This window comes from Cucumis melo, chromosome 8 (genome assembly GCF_025177605.1).
Source record: "Cucumis melo cultivar AY chromosome 8, USDA_Cmelo_AY_1.0, whole genome shotgun sequence".
In the NCBI taxonomy this organism is placed as follows: Eukaryota; Viridiplantae; Streptophyta; class Magnoliopsida; order Cucurbitales; family Cucurbitaceae; genus Cucumis; species Cucumis melo.
Window position 1 is genome coordinate 6,488,394 of NC_066864.1, and position 14,376 is coordinate 6,502,769.

The 14,376-nt window shown below is 30.4% G+C and overlaps 2 protein-coding genes across 2 annotated transcripts; both read left to right on the forward strand.

Moving 5' to 3' along the window:
* Positions 1-721: 721 nt before the first annotated feature.
* Positions 722-1,342, forward strand: LOC103485364 (zinc finger protein ZAT4). Its single transcript, XM_008442913.2, has one exon. It carries the CDS (start codon positions 722-724, stop codon positions 1,340-1,342), a length of 621 nt encoding a protein of 206 aa, XP_008441135.1.
* An 8,535-nt stretch (positions 1,343-9,877) lies between these two features.
* LOC103485190 (uncharacterized) lies at positions 9,878-13,836 on the forward strand. Its single transcript, XM_008442685.3, has 4 exons — positions 9,878-10,681; positions 11,655-12,440; positions 13,056-13,103; positions 13,188-13,836. Exons 1-4 carry the CDS (start codon positions 10,502-10,504, stop codon positions 13,506-13,508), a joined length of 1,335 nt encoding a protein of 444 aa, XP_008440907.1. The 5' UTR covers positions 9,878-10,501; the 3' UTR covers positions 13,509-13,836.
* The last annotated feature ends 540 nt before the right edge of the window (positions 13,837-14,376 follow it).

A 14,376-nucleotide genomic window follows, 5' to 3' on the forward strand; every position in this document is an offset into this window, starting at 1 on the left:
CTTTCTTTTGATGACAAAAATTCAAATCCTCGTATCTAGTAGAAAAATATGGGAAATAAATTACATAGGTAGAATTTGAATCTGGGTGGGAAGGGGGCTAATAGTCACAGTAACCAGTAACCACTAAGCTAATGATAAAAATTAATAATTAAGTAGTTTTTTTTATACATATTATATAAAGACAATAAAGTTGATGGGAACTCGAGCCCCCTAGACCTATGCTAAATCTGTCGGTGCTCGTACCCTTCCATTATTATTAGACATTATACACACACATGTTAGACATTTATATGTATTATTGCACGAGCATATAAACAATAAATATTTAACGTGTTTAAGCAAGCTTAATTTCAAATTCCCCTTTTCACACAATATTTAACCATATAGTTTACTTACACCAAAAATTGCTCTTGATCGGAGGAATTAAAAGAACCGGCGGGTGATCTAAGTGAGTGTTTGAAAATGAACCGGTGGAACCTGCAGTTTGCATGCATGTACCTAAGTAAGTTGGTTTATGGAAAGACATATATGAAATAACTCTTCGAAATGAAAAGACATGTATGAAATACCCCTTCGAAATGGAAAGACATATATGAAATTCCTCGGGCAATGGAAAATAACTGCCCAAGATTCAATATTATATAACTAAACAATTTTTTTTTCACTTCCATGTAAATGTGTACTCATGAAACTCTCTTAATTCCCCCTGGTTGCTAATTTGATGGAGAAGGACCATGACAAAAGCTCCCCGTCCGGTTCCAGCAATGGAGGGGATGGTGGCGATCATACTCCTTCTAAGGCCATCACCGTTACTCATGAGGACGACGTGGCAGTTTCTTCGTCTTCGGCTCCTGTAAGGACTATTGATATTACGTTGACTTTATCTCCACAGGAGTCTTATGGGAGGAAGAGAGGCCGAGCGGAAGATCATGGAGGAGGGTCGAGTAGTGGGAGCGGGCAGAAAGGGAAGAAGAAGGGGGAATTGATCGACCCACCCTCTACCGCTCCCAAATGTGCCACGTGTGGCAAGACTTTTGGGTCGTGGAAGGCGGTGTTTGGGCACTTGCGATCACACCCGGAGCGGGAATATCGTGGGGCATTCCCGCCGCCAAAAATTTGGGAGGAGATGCTACAACAAGAGACGTTGCGGCGGCAACATGGTCAAGGCGAAGGTAGTAGCGGTGGTAATGTCGAAGGCAGAGCGAGGTTGTCGTCTCTACCGTCGGGTAGGGGTATTGAAATTGATCTGAATGACCCAGAAGAGCAAGAGGCTAACAAGGATGAGTTTCCTTTTGATCTCAATGAGCCTGCACCCGAGAATGAGGAGGAAGATGACAAATAATTGATTATGGCTTTGGAACAATATTTATACATATCATGAGGGTTTGTATGAATTTTTTTTCAATAATTTCCCTCTCTAATTTCTTCATTCTCATTTTTAATGACCTAAATAATAAATGGTTTTTGTTATTTGTTATTCAAGATTTTGTAGGGTTTCTTTTTATTATTATTACTACTTATATATATATATATATATATATATATATATATATATATACGAAAATGCATTGATGAAATCTTTACACAGTTTGAATAAGGAAACTAAAATTGTATGGTTTGATTTTGTACACTATAAACGAATAATTCCCCAAATTATCCACATAAACCCATCTTCTCTCTCCTTCATCCAACCTATAAACTTCAAAATCAATCACTCGTATACTCCGATCCACCAATCGATTCACCACATAAATCTCCCCGCCGCACTCCACCAGATGTTTCCGATCCCCATTCCCACACGGGGGAACAGGTAATTTTACCAGTTGCATCCTCGAATCAATGATCCTGAAAATCTCTCCCAATCGATTAATTGCATAAATCTTCTTCTTGTGCACGATTAAATCCTCGTAATTGTTATCACTAGCCTCCATGCATCTTTGCCTTCCTGTTTTGTAAACCCTAATTTTCCGCCTGCGAAAACCGCTGTAATAATACTGGAAAAATTAGGGTACACTATGATCTTACGGTCGTTTGGAAGGAATTTAAGCGTATAAGATTCAGCTACTTTATTGATTCGAAAATCGAGCAAGTTTAGTTTCGGTTTTTTTCCCACGGGCTTCGTTGCATACATTAACCTACTTGAAAACAGTTTCGACCAACTACTACGGGAATGATATGATCTTAAGGAGGGAGTGAAAAAAGAGTAACAAAAGTGGATAGAAGTAAGAGAAATCTCTTGTCGCCATGAACTACAGACACTTTGAAATCGAATGATGTCAATCTCAGTTTCAAGTCGATTTCCGCTGAGCTCCCAAAGTTCAATAGGTAGATCGGACAAGGGTACCGAAGATTTCTCGGTTGGAGTATTTGAAACGGTTCCTTCACATTGATGAAGACGATGATAACAGAAACTCCAAAAGGTTGTATAACGAGAGCAAGGTATGAAAACATACCCTCAAAATTCTTTTTTTTTTTGAAAGATACGGAAAATGAATTCAGATTTCATTAATATATAGAAAATAAAATAAAGGAATCCTATTCTGAAAATATTAAATAATAATATATAATAAAATTATCTGATTTGACTTCCCATTTGAGTTTTTATTTTCTTAAATTTAGTTTTGTTTGGCTATACTATTATTATTTTTATTTATAGCTTTTTATCATGAACTATTTGCAACTAAGTGTGTAATGTATAAATTGAAATAAGAGATTTACATAAAAAAAAAAAAATTGTCTTAAATTGGACAATCATTCTTTTCCTTTATATATTCTAAAAAATATCACATTATAAAAAAAATCGAATTAATATATAATAAATAGAAATTTTTCCCATGGAATATTTTCTCTCTTGATTTAAATAATTAATAACAACAGAATAAGAGAGGAGAGGAATGAAATAAAAGTGGTTTAAGAGAAGAATCATTTTTTTTACCCTTCTACCCTTGCCAAATTTTAAATCTATAAAATTTTCATGATCTTAAATTGTTTTCATCAGAATATTTATGTTTTTTTAATTATATTAAGTTATTAGGGTGATGTTTAGAAAACAAAACACACTTCATTCTTTTTTCTTTTTTTTTTCTTTTTTTTAAACAACCCACAAATTTAAAGAAAAATCTTATTACAATTAATATTAATTATTATTTACTATTATTTAATTAATAAAAAAATTTCTAAATTAAACTTAGAACAATAGTTTTTAAATTATATTTCGTCTGAATATTTATTCTTAATTCCAAATGTATCTCTCCTTTAATCTTTACTGTGTTAGTAATTTAAAAAAATTTAACTTGTTGTTTATATTATTTTGATATATATTCGTTGTTCTCTTCAAATCCCATAAAAAAAATTATTGAAATATACAACTTAATCTCCCCTAATGCATTGGTAATAAATTTATATATAAAAAAAAGTTAGAGAAAAAATGACTTTTTTTTCTTTTGTGTCAAGATGATTGATTCAAGATAAAACTCAAACTCTTCATTTTAACTTTTACCTTTATTTTTCCTTTACATTTTATTTCGAGAAACAATATTTTAAATTTTGTTAGACTACAAGTTAAGATTTATAATTATTTGTTTAAGTTTCAATTTAAACTATTTGGCAATACATTGATACAAAATCTAAAACATATTGTAAATATGTTTAATACATATTTTGGAACTTTCTTAAAATAATTAGAGTTTCCTAAATATAAGTACTCTTTGAAGTACAAAATATGCATCCAAGTCTTCAATTATCCAATCTTTTAAACAACAATAACTATAATTTATTAATTGTTTTATTTTTTACCTCTCGATAATGATTTTTTTTAGCATGCACATAAATCAATGATACCAAGTATATATGTATGATGATCTTGAAATAAGAGATTCAATCCCCAATTGTCAAAAAAAAAATCAATTTTCTTGAATGAATGAAAATTTTGTAGTTAAACTTCAAGATAAAATTATATTTGATAATTTACAACATTTATCTTTTTACAAAATTTTTAACAATTTTATTTTAAAATGAAAGGTTTCATTCTTATATTTGAAATTGTTATACTAAAAAGTTTATAATAATATTATTGCATGTAGACGTATGTCAATATTTTAGGGGCCGTTTGGGGGAAGGGTTGGGTTATGGGGGTTAGGGTTATGATAAACCTAGTATTAAGATAAACCTAGGATTATAATAAGATGTGTTTGGGGGAAGGGTTATGGAGGAAGTGTTATGATAAGATGTGTTTGGGGGAAGGGTTATGAAGGAAGTGTTATGATAATGTTGTGAAGAAGGATTGAGAAAAAGTTGAAGAAGGGTTAAGGAGTTAAAACTAGGGTTACATAACCCTTCCCCCAAACAGGGGTTGGATTACATAACCTTAACCCCCATAATCCAACCCTTCCCCCAAACGCTCCCTTATAGTTTCTATACAAAGATTATATTTTACAAAGCATTTGAGATTTAACAAATTTGTTTGTGTTCAAGCAATTTTAGAAAACAATCGGTAGAAAAAAATATAGTTACGTGTAAATTTTCTTTTCAAACTTTTGTAAATATACACCCATTTATATGTGTATAACTTTAAAATAATTTGTAAAATCAAAATAATGTTCAAAATTAATTAAATTATTGCAAATCTAAAATCAAAAAGTAAAAAGATAATATTATTGTTACTTCTCAACAAACTTTATGGATATATAGATACATGGAGTAATATTATTTTGGAAAACTTATATAAATCTAACAAAGTTGTAATATTTACGGCAGTGTAACAAAGTTAGATTAGCCATTTTTTAAATATTACAGATTTGTCTTTCCATTTTTTTTTCTTCCTCGTCATTCGTCTTTCTGTTATTTCGTCTTTCTCCGTGCGATTTCGTCTTTCTTCCTTTCTTTTTTTTTTTTTTATTTTTTGCAATTTCTATCCATCATGTTTCTTAATTTTTAATTATTTAATTATCTCGTTTAATCTCTTCATCGTTTTTCTTCTTTTCCTCTTCGTTTTTTTCGCTTCGATTTATTTCCATTGTCCAATGCATACAACAAAATAGCAAAATCTAAAAGAAATAAAAGATTGTGTATAAAGAATCCTGAAAAAAAAATCATTTAGATTGGAGTAGCCGAAATGTAAACGATCGAGTATAAAAAATCTTGAGAAAAATCTTGAAAAAAAATTATTTGGATAGGTGTAGTCAAATGTAAAGGATCGTCTAAATAAATATAAACGATAGAAATCTAAACGATGGTGTACCAAAAAATTTTAAAAATTGTGTACCAAATTAAAAAAAAAAATCATTTAGATTTGGGTCCCCAAATCTAAACAATTGTATAACAAAATTAAACGATGAATTGAAAAGATAAATTGTAGTGATATCTAAACGACCGTGTCTATATCTAAACGATAGCGTATAAATTATAGTCATATCTAAACGATCTCGTATAAATTATAACCATTTGTAAACGATTGCATATATATTGAACCATATCTAAACTAGCGCGTTATTGAGCGTCTAGTTGACGGAACATTTTTGATATTTTATACGGTGGGACTCTAGACTTTTTTTCATTTTTAAAATTGTTCTATACACTTTAAATATTTTACCACTTTTTTTATATTTTTTAAAAGATCCCTATTTTTTTATTATAAAAAATAAATCATATTTACCACCTTAATTTATCATTGATTTTAATATTGGTTATTATTGTTTTTAAATTAATATTGAGGTTTATTTTTTAAGTTTCACACTTACACCTTTTAATTTTTTTTAGTACAGAAATTAAATAATTTGTAATCTGTATTCATATTTAATTTTAAAATTTTTTATTTACATGATTCTTTATAATTAAATTTAGATTTATTTTTAAAAAACAATAAAATATTTGACGAAATATTAACTAAGTGTAATGAATTTTGTCATTTTCTTACGATTTTTTTTTTAAATATCTTTATTTTTCGATATCCAATACTATTGTCTTTTATGTCGGCTTCTATATATATTTTTTCAAACTCTCATATTCATAAATGAAATTGTATTATTAACATTTTATAATTAAGTTCTCTTAAGCTTCACATGACGCTAAGGGATGATAGTATCAAAAGAAAATAGTTATCTCATAATAATATTGGAGTAAGTTCGAAGACAACGATGGATGAGAATGATATGAAAGATTGTCTTACGGTAGAGAGTAAAAAGAGAGGAACAAACGTCGTTGATAGGAATAAGAGAAACTTGTTAACATGCTCCCTCTAATTTGATAGGAAATATCAAATTTGTTTCTCTTTTGTTTTTGTAAATAAGTTTTCTCTATTCATTTCTTGTTTAACATTTCTTTTACTTTTGGTGATGATAGGCCAGACCAACCTGACCTAGAGGCTTTTGCTTTTGAGGTTTAAGAAATTTGTCTGTGATCAAGAGGAAAATGATTTCAAACTTAATTACTCTCAATTTTTTTTTGAAAATATCAAAAATGATTTCAAATTTAATTAATATTAAAAAATAAAATAAATTATTCCTATTCAAAAAAGATTACATAATAATATATCAATAAAATTATTTGATAAACTTTCTATGGAATTCTTATTTTCTTAAACATAGTTCTAAATGTTTAATATACTATTATTTTTTTTAATTATTTATAGCTTTTTATTATAAACTATTTGCAACTAAGTGTGTAATGTATAAATTAAAATAAGACATCTAAAAAAATTTTGTATTAAATTTGATAATCGTTCTTTATTTATATATAAAAATTTAAAATATCGTATTATACAAAGAAAAATCAAATTAATATATAGTTAATAAAAAAATTTCAAATCGTGTATTTTCTATATTGATTTAAATATTCAATAGCAATAGAATAAGAAAAATAAAAGAGAACAAAGGAAAATTTTTATAAAAAGATTATATTTTGCCGCATTAAAACTACTTATCTTTGTCGTTGTATGAAAATTTAGCAATACAGATTCGTTTAAACTAGCACGCGGCCCTATCATTAATATTAAATTTATATGTTTAGGTTAGTTAGTGTATTTTTCTCTTTACACATAATAGTATTTATCTTTTATTAGTCAATCGAAATTATTATCTTTTATTAATCAATCAAAATTGAGAATTTAATATGATTTCTCTAACTTATTTTATTAGACTAGTTCAAAACACAAACTCAACCAATTTTTAAAGATTTACCAATTTGAAAAAACTAAATTCAAACTATATATATAAAAGAAAAAGAATCTAAATTTCAAATTATCCTAACGAGCATATAATTTGATGAGAATATTTTGATGAAGCATATGGTAAAATGTTGAAATATAAATTTTTTCTATATAACTAAATTAAACACGTTTCCTTTCATTTTCTTAATTTAATTTTATTAACATGCTCTCTCTAATTGTTGATATTAAATTTGTTTCCCTTTTGTTCTTGTATCTATATTTGTTGTTTAACCTTTTTTTTTGTGATGATATGCCCGGCCGGCTTCTTCTTACTTGAAGACCTTGCTTTCGATATTTAAGAAATTTGTAGAGTAATTTTATCAAATTATAAAAATTAAATCATATTAACCACCTTAATTTGTCATTGATTTTAATCTTGGTTATTATTGTTTTTTAAATAATATTGAGGTTTATTTTTTAATTTTCATGTCACCTTTTAAATTTTTTCACATTAGCCAATTCAAAAGACTTGCCCATTAATTTAATTTTAGTAGAGGAGTTAAATCATTTGCAACTGTATTCATGTTTAATTTTAAAAATTTTGATTTTTATGATTCTTTATAATTAAATTTATATTTATATTTGAAAATTTGTAAATAGCAACAAAATATTGACATAACATAGAAAAATCGAAGGGAGATAAATTTTATCGTTGAAATATATATATTTTGTTAACTTTTCTATTTTTTAAAAAACACATTTGTTTTTAATATCCAATATTGTGTTTTATTTCTATATATTTGTTTATTATTCATAAATGAAATTGTATTATTAATTAAGTTCTTTCACATGACACGAAACATGCTTATCAAACCATAAAGGGCATGTTTGGCCCAATGGTTGGAGCGGGCTACGTTCGATCTTAAAAACCAAGAATTAGGGTTATTATAATCTTCTCCTATTCATCACTCCATCGTTTTCCTTTTCATTACTCCCCATTTCCCACTATTCACCACTCCAATTTCTTCTTTTTTAGCTGTCCGTTTGTTCTTCTCCAACTTTCTTTTTTTCGTTTCTCTTCTTCTCAAACTTTCTCCTCTATTTTTTATTTCTCTTCTTCTACTGCTTTGTCCTCTTTCAACTTTCTTCTTTTTTTTCTTCTTTGTCTTCTCTGTGGATGTGAATGGAATCTGTATTGACGACTGATTGGTTTTCTTTCTCATGTTTGCTATATTATTTTTCTATTTTGTATTTTAACTTTTCTTTTTACTTTTCTGATGATAGTGCATTGGTTGGTGTGGTTTTCAATTTCTTGATAATTATTTTTTTCTTTCTTTTTTTGGATGTGGATTGTAAAATGTTTCCACTTGGTTGATGGGTTACTTTGCTTTCTATTTTGTTTCCATGAATTGGAAATTAGAGATGGATTGAAGAAACTGTTTTGGATGCAATGTTAAAGGCATTGACATCTGGGTTTTTCAATTTATTGCCTTCAATTGTCATTGTTCGTTGACCCATTTGCTCAATGGTTGTACCTATGGCCCACACATGCCACAATCATCACGCTCATTCTTTTGTATCTAAAAATAAACTGAGACAATTTAAAAAACATGAGATCTTCAAGTTGATATGATATTGAAGCAGAAAGGAGGAGTTGTCTTACACATTACTCAAGAGATTTGTAAGTCTCTAATAACTTCTATTTATTGTAGAAAATTTCAAAATATAGGTATAAAAATAGAAATAGGAAGCAAGAGAATAAAAAAAATGGTATAACGGTTGCAAAATTTCATATTCATTATATTTTGTAAATATTTATTTTCATTTTGATATATTTGAAAATGACCCTATGAAAAAGAGAGAAGAATAAGAATATAATATAAATAAAGTTAGATGGACGGAAACAATAATTGTAATAATGTCCTAGAAAAGAAAAAAACATTGTATACTATTACAAGAATCTTGGTTTGTATTGATTTAAGTTTTAATTAATCTCTTTTAAAATTTGTCAGACTATGTATCTGTAACATAATTTCAAACACAATTCCCTATAGAATTTATATTGGAGATTATAGTTAAATTTATTAAATGAACTACATAATTAACGAGATTGAATAAAATAATTATAGAAAAAAAATGTGTATTGCAAGAATAATGAAAAAAAAAACTTTGATATTCTCCCGATTATAATAATCTGCATCCCAAACACAAATTATAATAACCCAAACTATAATGATATGCACCTCAAAGACATATTATAAAACACAGACTATAATAACCACCCACATACTATAATAACCACAGTTTATAATAACTCATCCTACGCCACAAAATAACAATCATTAGATTATGATTGTTAATTATAAGCAGAAATCATCATGGATTAGCCTCAATAGTAAAAAAAAAAAAAGTCTAAAAGATGATGATATAAAAAAAACAGTCATTGCATAGTAATTCTTTGTCTTCAAATCAATTCAATCATCAAATGTTTTTAAGCAGATGGATCAAATCATTTTTTCGGTTCATTAAGAGATGATGGAACATGCCAAACCTCTAGCTATTTTGATTAGATCATATTCTTAAATCTATTTGAATTATATTCAATTTAACGGTGAAAACATCAAATTTCTAATTGATTAAAAAATATCTATCGATTAAATGCATGTACTATTGATTTGAATTTGTGTAATAATAAATACATAAGAATTGATTATTGTGACACAAAGTATAATAACACAATAAAGTAAAGTAGTTGTGTAATATGTGTCAATCAGCATCTTTCTCCACCTAATATTAATGAGCTAATAATGTTTACCATGTCAATTAAAGAAAAGAATATGAATCTAAAACAATAATGGTAGTTTGTATTGATGAACAACAAATATTAAAAGTAAAAGTAAAATATATAAAATAGAGAGAAAAAAGAAAAAGGATTGATGAAAGGCAAAAGGAAGGAGAACCACCCGCCACCAGCTGCCGCAGGAAGAGGGAAGGTCTGAAAATCACACAGAGTAAAAAGTGGGGAGAGAGTTGTGGGGAAGAGAAGAGCAATCCCAAACCCCACCATTCAATCATCCATCAAAAATTAGAACTTTCTTACAGTGTTTTTGGTATATATAATATAACTTGTTTGTAATTATCTTTGATTAACCTTGCAAACTTGTGATTGTTTTACAAGGAAACTTCCCCTTTTCTCTCTTTTCCTTCTATCTTCTTCTTTCTTTCGTCTTTCCAATCCAAACCCATTAAAGGAATCCACCTAGAAGAGAGATTCTTACCTTACCCAGATCGACCCTTTTCAAACCCTGTTCGGATCGGATCGGATCGTTTTCGATCTGAGCAATTTCGGATTGTAATATGTCGTGTTCATCTTCATCTGGGTCTGAGGATGATGAGGGAATCGATTCTTACAGGAAAGGAGGGTACCATGCTGTGAGGATCGGCGATCATTTCGCCGGTGGCCGTTATGTTGCTCAGAGGAAGCTCGGCTGGGGTCAATTCTCCACCGTCTGGCTCGCTTATGATACTCGTACCTCCGTACGGTTTTTCCAATCCCATCACATATTTCATCGTTTTGCTTTGATCTTACTTATTCTCGTGAATCTTGATTTTATCCTGTTATTAAGAGTTTTGCTCGAATCTTTGTTTTTTGCTGGATTTTGTGATCATTTGTGAACTTGTGTGGTTTCGTTGGATCCGGACTGGGATGGCCATTTCTGTCATGCGTTTCTTTGCTTAGTTTGTTAGATCTTTATGATATAACTCGCATTTATTTCTGTTTCTTTCCTGTTTATCATTAATTGGATGTTTTTGTTTTCTCCTCTTACGCTCAGCCCACATGAAACGTTTAGTGGGTTTTGATGTGGGGTTCTCTTTGGACTCTTTCTATTATGATAAATATCCCCATTTTCCATTTATGGATGTCCGTTTTTTTTAATCTTAGTTATTGATCTCACTAAGTTTTCAAATTTATGAAATGCTATTGAAAATGTCGATTGATTATTTCAAGTTGTATAATGTAGATCAGGAAATAGCTTAGTGGTGAGGGATAGCAGGGTTTCTGTTTGGTTTTAATGTTTGAAGAGCTAGGCTAGTATTTGTTAGCAAAGGACATGGTTATACTGGGACTTGACTACCCATTTTTTTCTATCAACTTGCAAGAGGACCTACTTGTAAAAGTGCTTCAGGATGACCTCAACCATCTGTTTTTTCAGAATATCCTTCTTTTTGTGGAAGAGAAATGTTGTATAAAAAGAAGGTGGGAGAGGCAAACTTGCTAAATTAGCCAAAAGGTTTACATAGAACTTTCCAATAGACTTGAATATCAAATGAAGTGAAATAGTTATTTAGATCAGGAAAAGATACTTTTGTTCGGTTCGATATATATTGTTGTGAGTTTTAACCTTTGGTGGATTATAATTTATAATATTGTTTCTAGTTTATATGTCTAAATTGTGGTGGTGGCAGTATATTTTCTGGTTTTCTAATTTCTTTTCCTTCCTTTTCTTAGAAATATGTATCACTTAAAATCCAGAAAAGTGCTCCCCAATTTGCTGAAGCTGCACTTCATGAAATTGAAGTTCTTTCGGCAATTTCAGATAGTGATCCATCAAGCTCCAAGTGCATTGTGCAACTGATCGATCATTTTAAGCATGCAGGGCCAAACGGGCAACATCTGTGTATGGTTCTTGAATTCCTTGGTGATAGTTTACTTCGATTGATCAAGTATAACCGTTATAGAGTTCTTGAGTTGAATAAAGTCAGGGAGATCTGCAAATGTATTTTGGTTGCTCTGGACTATTTGCATAGAGAACTTAGTATTATCCACACTGATCTGAAACCTGAAAATATTCTTCTATTATCCACCATTGATCCTACCAAAGATCCTGTGAGGTCTGGACAGGCTCCTATTCTTGAAAGGCCTGAGGGGAATCCAAATGGTGGAGCAACCATGAATATTATTGAGAAGAAGTTAAAGAGAAGAGCAAGGAGAGCAGTCTCTAGGATCTCTGAAAGGAGAGTTTCTATGGGGGGAGCAACCCCAAAGCCTGAAGATAGAAAACTAGATGGTATTGATCTAAGGTGCAAGATTGTAGATTTTGGTAATGCATGTTGGGCAGATAGGCAGTTTATGGAAGAAATCCAAACAAGACAGTACAGAGCTCCTGAAGTCATACTGCAATCTGGTTATTCCTACTCAGTTGACATGTGGTCATTTGGTTGCATTGCTTTTGAACTCGCCACGGGTGACATGATGTTTACCCCAAAAGGAGGACAAGACTATAGCGAGGATGAGGTAAGGATGATTGCTAATACTGTTTCCTTAGCAATATGATATTCTTGGAATCCTATCATCATTAGCTGATTGCAAATACTTGGTTGTCTTTCCTGCCAATTAAGGAAGTGAGGAGAGAGAACACAGAACAGAATGCCATTCTATTTTTATTGTACCATGTTATGTTTCATTCTTATTTTAAAAAAAAGTTTAGTGAGAAGATTTGGTCAATGTATATGTCACAAGCATGTCCTCTAATTTTGACTTTTCTGAACCAATCAGTAGTTAGTAGAGTTGAATCAATTAACCAACCACCTGCAACCAAAATGTTTATTAGGATTGAAACAAATTCCATAACTTGTGTAAAATATTCATGTTTCTGTGTTAATATGCACATATGGCGATGCCTGTTTAAGTGTCAATAGTACTACGGCCGATGAGGAAGTGAGGGTTGGAAGGTTAAGGGAGCAGTTCTTTTGTTTGATAAGCTTTATCTTTACCAGCATTTTGAGCTTCGTTTAGTTGATAACTTTATGCAAGTAGCGAAAATGTGAAAGGTACAAGTTTGATATTTCATTCCATTATCAAGTTTATGTTTTGGTCATGTGTTTGAATTCTTCAATGGACTGGTTTCAGGATCATCTTGCATTGATGATGGAACTCCTTGGGAAGATGCCTAGAAAAGTAAGTACAGCACATCAAACTTCTCCTCATAGTTTCTTCGTACCTATCAATTTCCATTTCTCTTATGTTTGGCTTGGCACTCAGATTGCAATAGGAGGAGCTCGATCAAAAGACTACTTTGACAGGCATGGGGACCTGAAAAGGATTCGAAGGCTGAAATTCTGGTCTCTCGATCGACTGCTGGTCGAGAAATATAAATTTTCAGAAGCTGATGCTCAATCTTTTGCTGAGTTTCTCAGTCTCGTTCTCGATTTCGCACCGGAGAAGCGACCAACTGCTCAGCAATGCCTTCAGCATCCTTGGCTCAATCCTAGGAACTTGCCTCAAACCGAAATGAAGAATAAAACAGAGGTTGAAAAGGTGAATGTTGGTATGAGCAAACTCCAGATTAGAGTGGGAAAGTGAAGAAGAATGGATAGGCGGCGGCGGCTGCGCTCATTTGACTGCGGACCAACACTATTTTCAGGTTCTTTCCTTTGTCTGACTGTCAGACCGTAATTTTCATCCCGATTACAGGTCCATTTTTTTGTTGTTTTTTAAATGAATTGATTTTTTATTAACTAATATAGCATGTAAAAATTAGTATTGTTTTCCCAAGACATTGACATAAGAGAGTGAAATATTGACTACTACGGATAATAGGAACTGTTGGTGGGATCAGGGATGTGCTCTAAAGTAGCACCCAAAAAAATCACTGATATATATTATATATATATATTCTACATGCTATCAATATGATTGCCTTCACTCCACAAACATACATACTCGTTCAAAAAAATATTCTTTCTTAGTTTCATTCTAATTGTGTTAGTGTTATTCGAATACCAAATCTTCGTTTCAGCATGAGGTTCGTCCTAGGCGATGTTCGTATCATTACAAACATCGTTGTAATGCAGTTGATATACTTTATACGTCTGATGGTTGGCGGATTTTTTGAAAAATATTTTTCAATCATGCCTAATTTAGTCTCCTTACCATTTCTTTTTGTGCGATTTTTACAACAGCAGATAATTGTTGTTATTTTTTAAAAAAATAAAATATGAGAAATTGCTAAGAGTATTATAAATTTTGTAAAGCTTCAGAAACAAAAGAAAGTTTTTTTTTCCTTCCTTTAACAAACTGATGAGTGATCGAAATTAAATTATATGGTTTCTATTTTCTTCTTTTATTGGAGATCAATATCTAATTCCTGAAGTGTCTGAATTGACTGGAGAGAAAAAAAAAAAGAATTAAATGGATGATAAATAAATTGTGGTAATAAATAATGAAAAAT

What these genes read in the sequence shown, in the direction of transcription:
- LOC103485364 (XM_008442913.2), top strand. Translation starts at nt 722, where the DNA reads ATGGAGAAGGACCATGACAAAAGCTCCCCGTCCGGTTCCAGCAATGGA.
- LOC103485190 (XM_008442685.3), top strand. Translation starts at nt 10,502, where the DNA reads ATGTCGTGTTCATCTTCATCTGGGTCTGAGGATGATGAGGGAATCGAT. An exon ending in CTTATGATACTCGTACCTCC is followed by an intron (nt 10,682 to 11,654) that starts GTACGGTTTTTC and finishes TCCTTTTCTTAG; the next exon opens with AAATATGTATCACTTAAAAT. An exon ending in AAGACTATAGCGAGGATGAG is followed by an intron (nt 12,441 to 13,055) that starts GTAAGGATGATT and finishes GACTGGTTTCAG; the next exon opens with GATCATCTTGCATTGATGAT.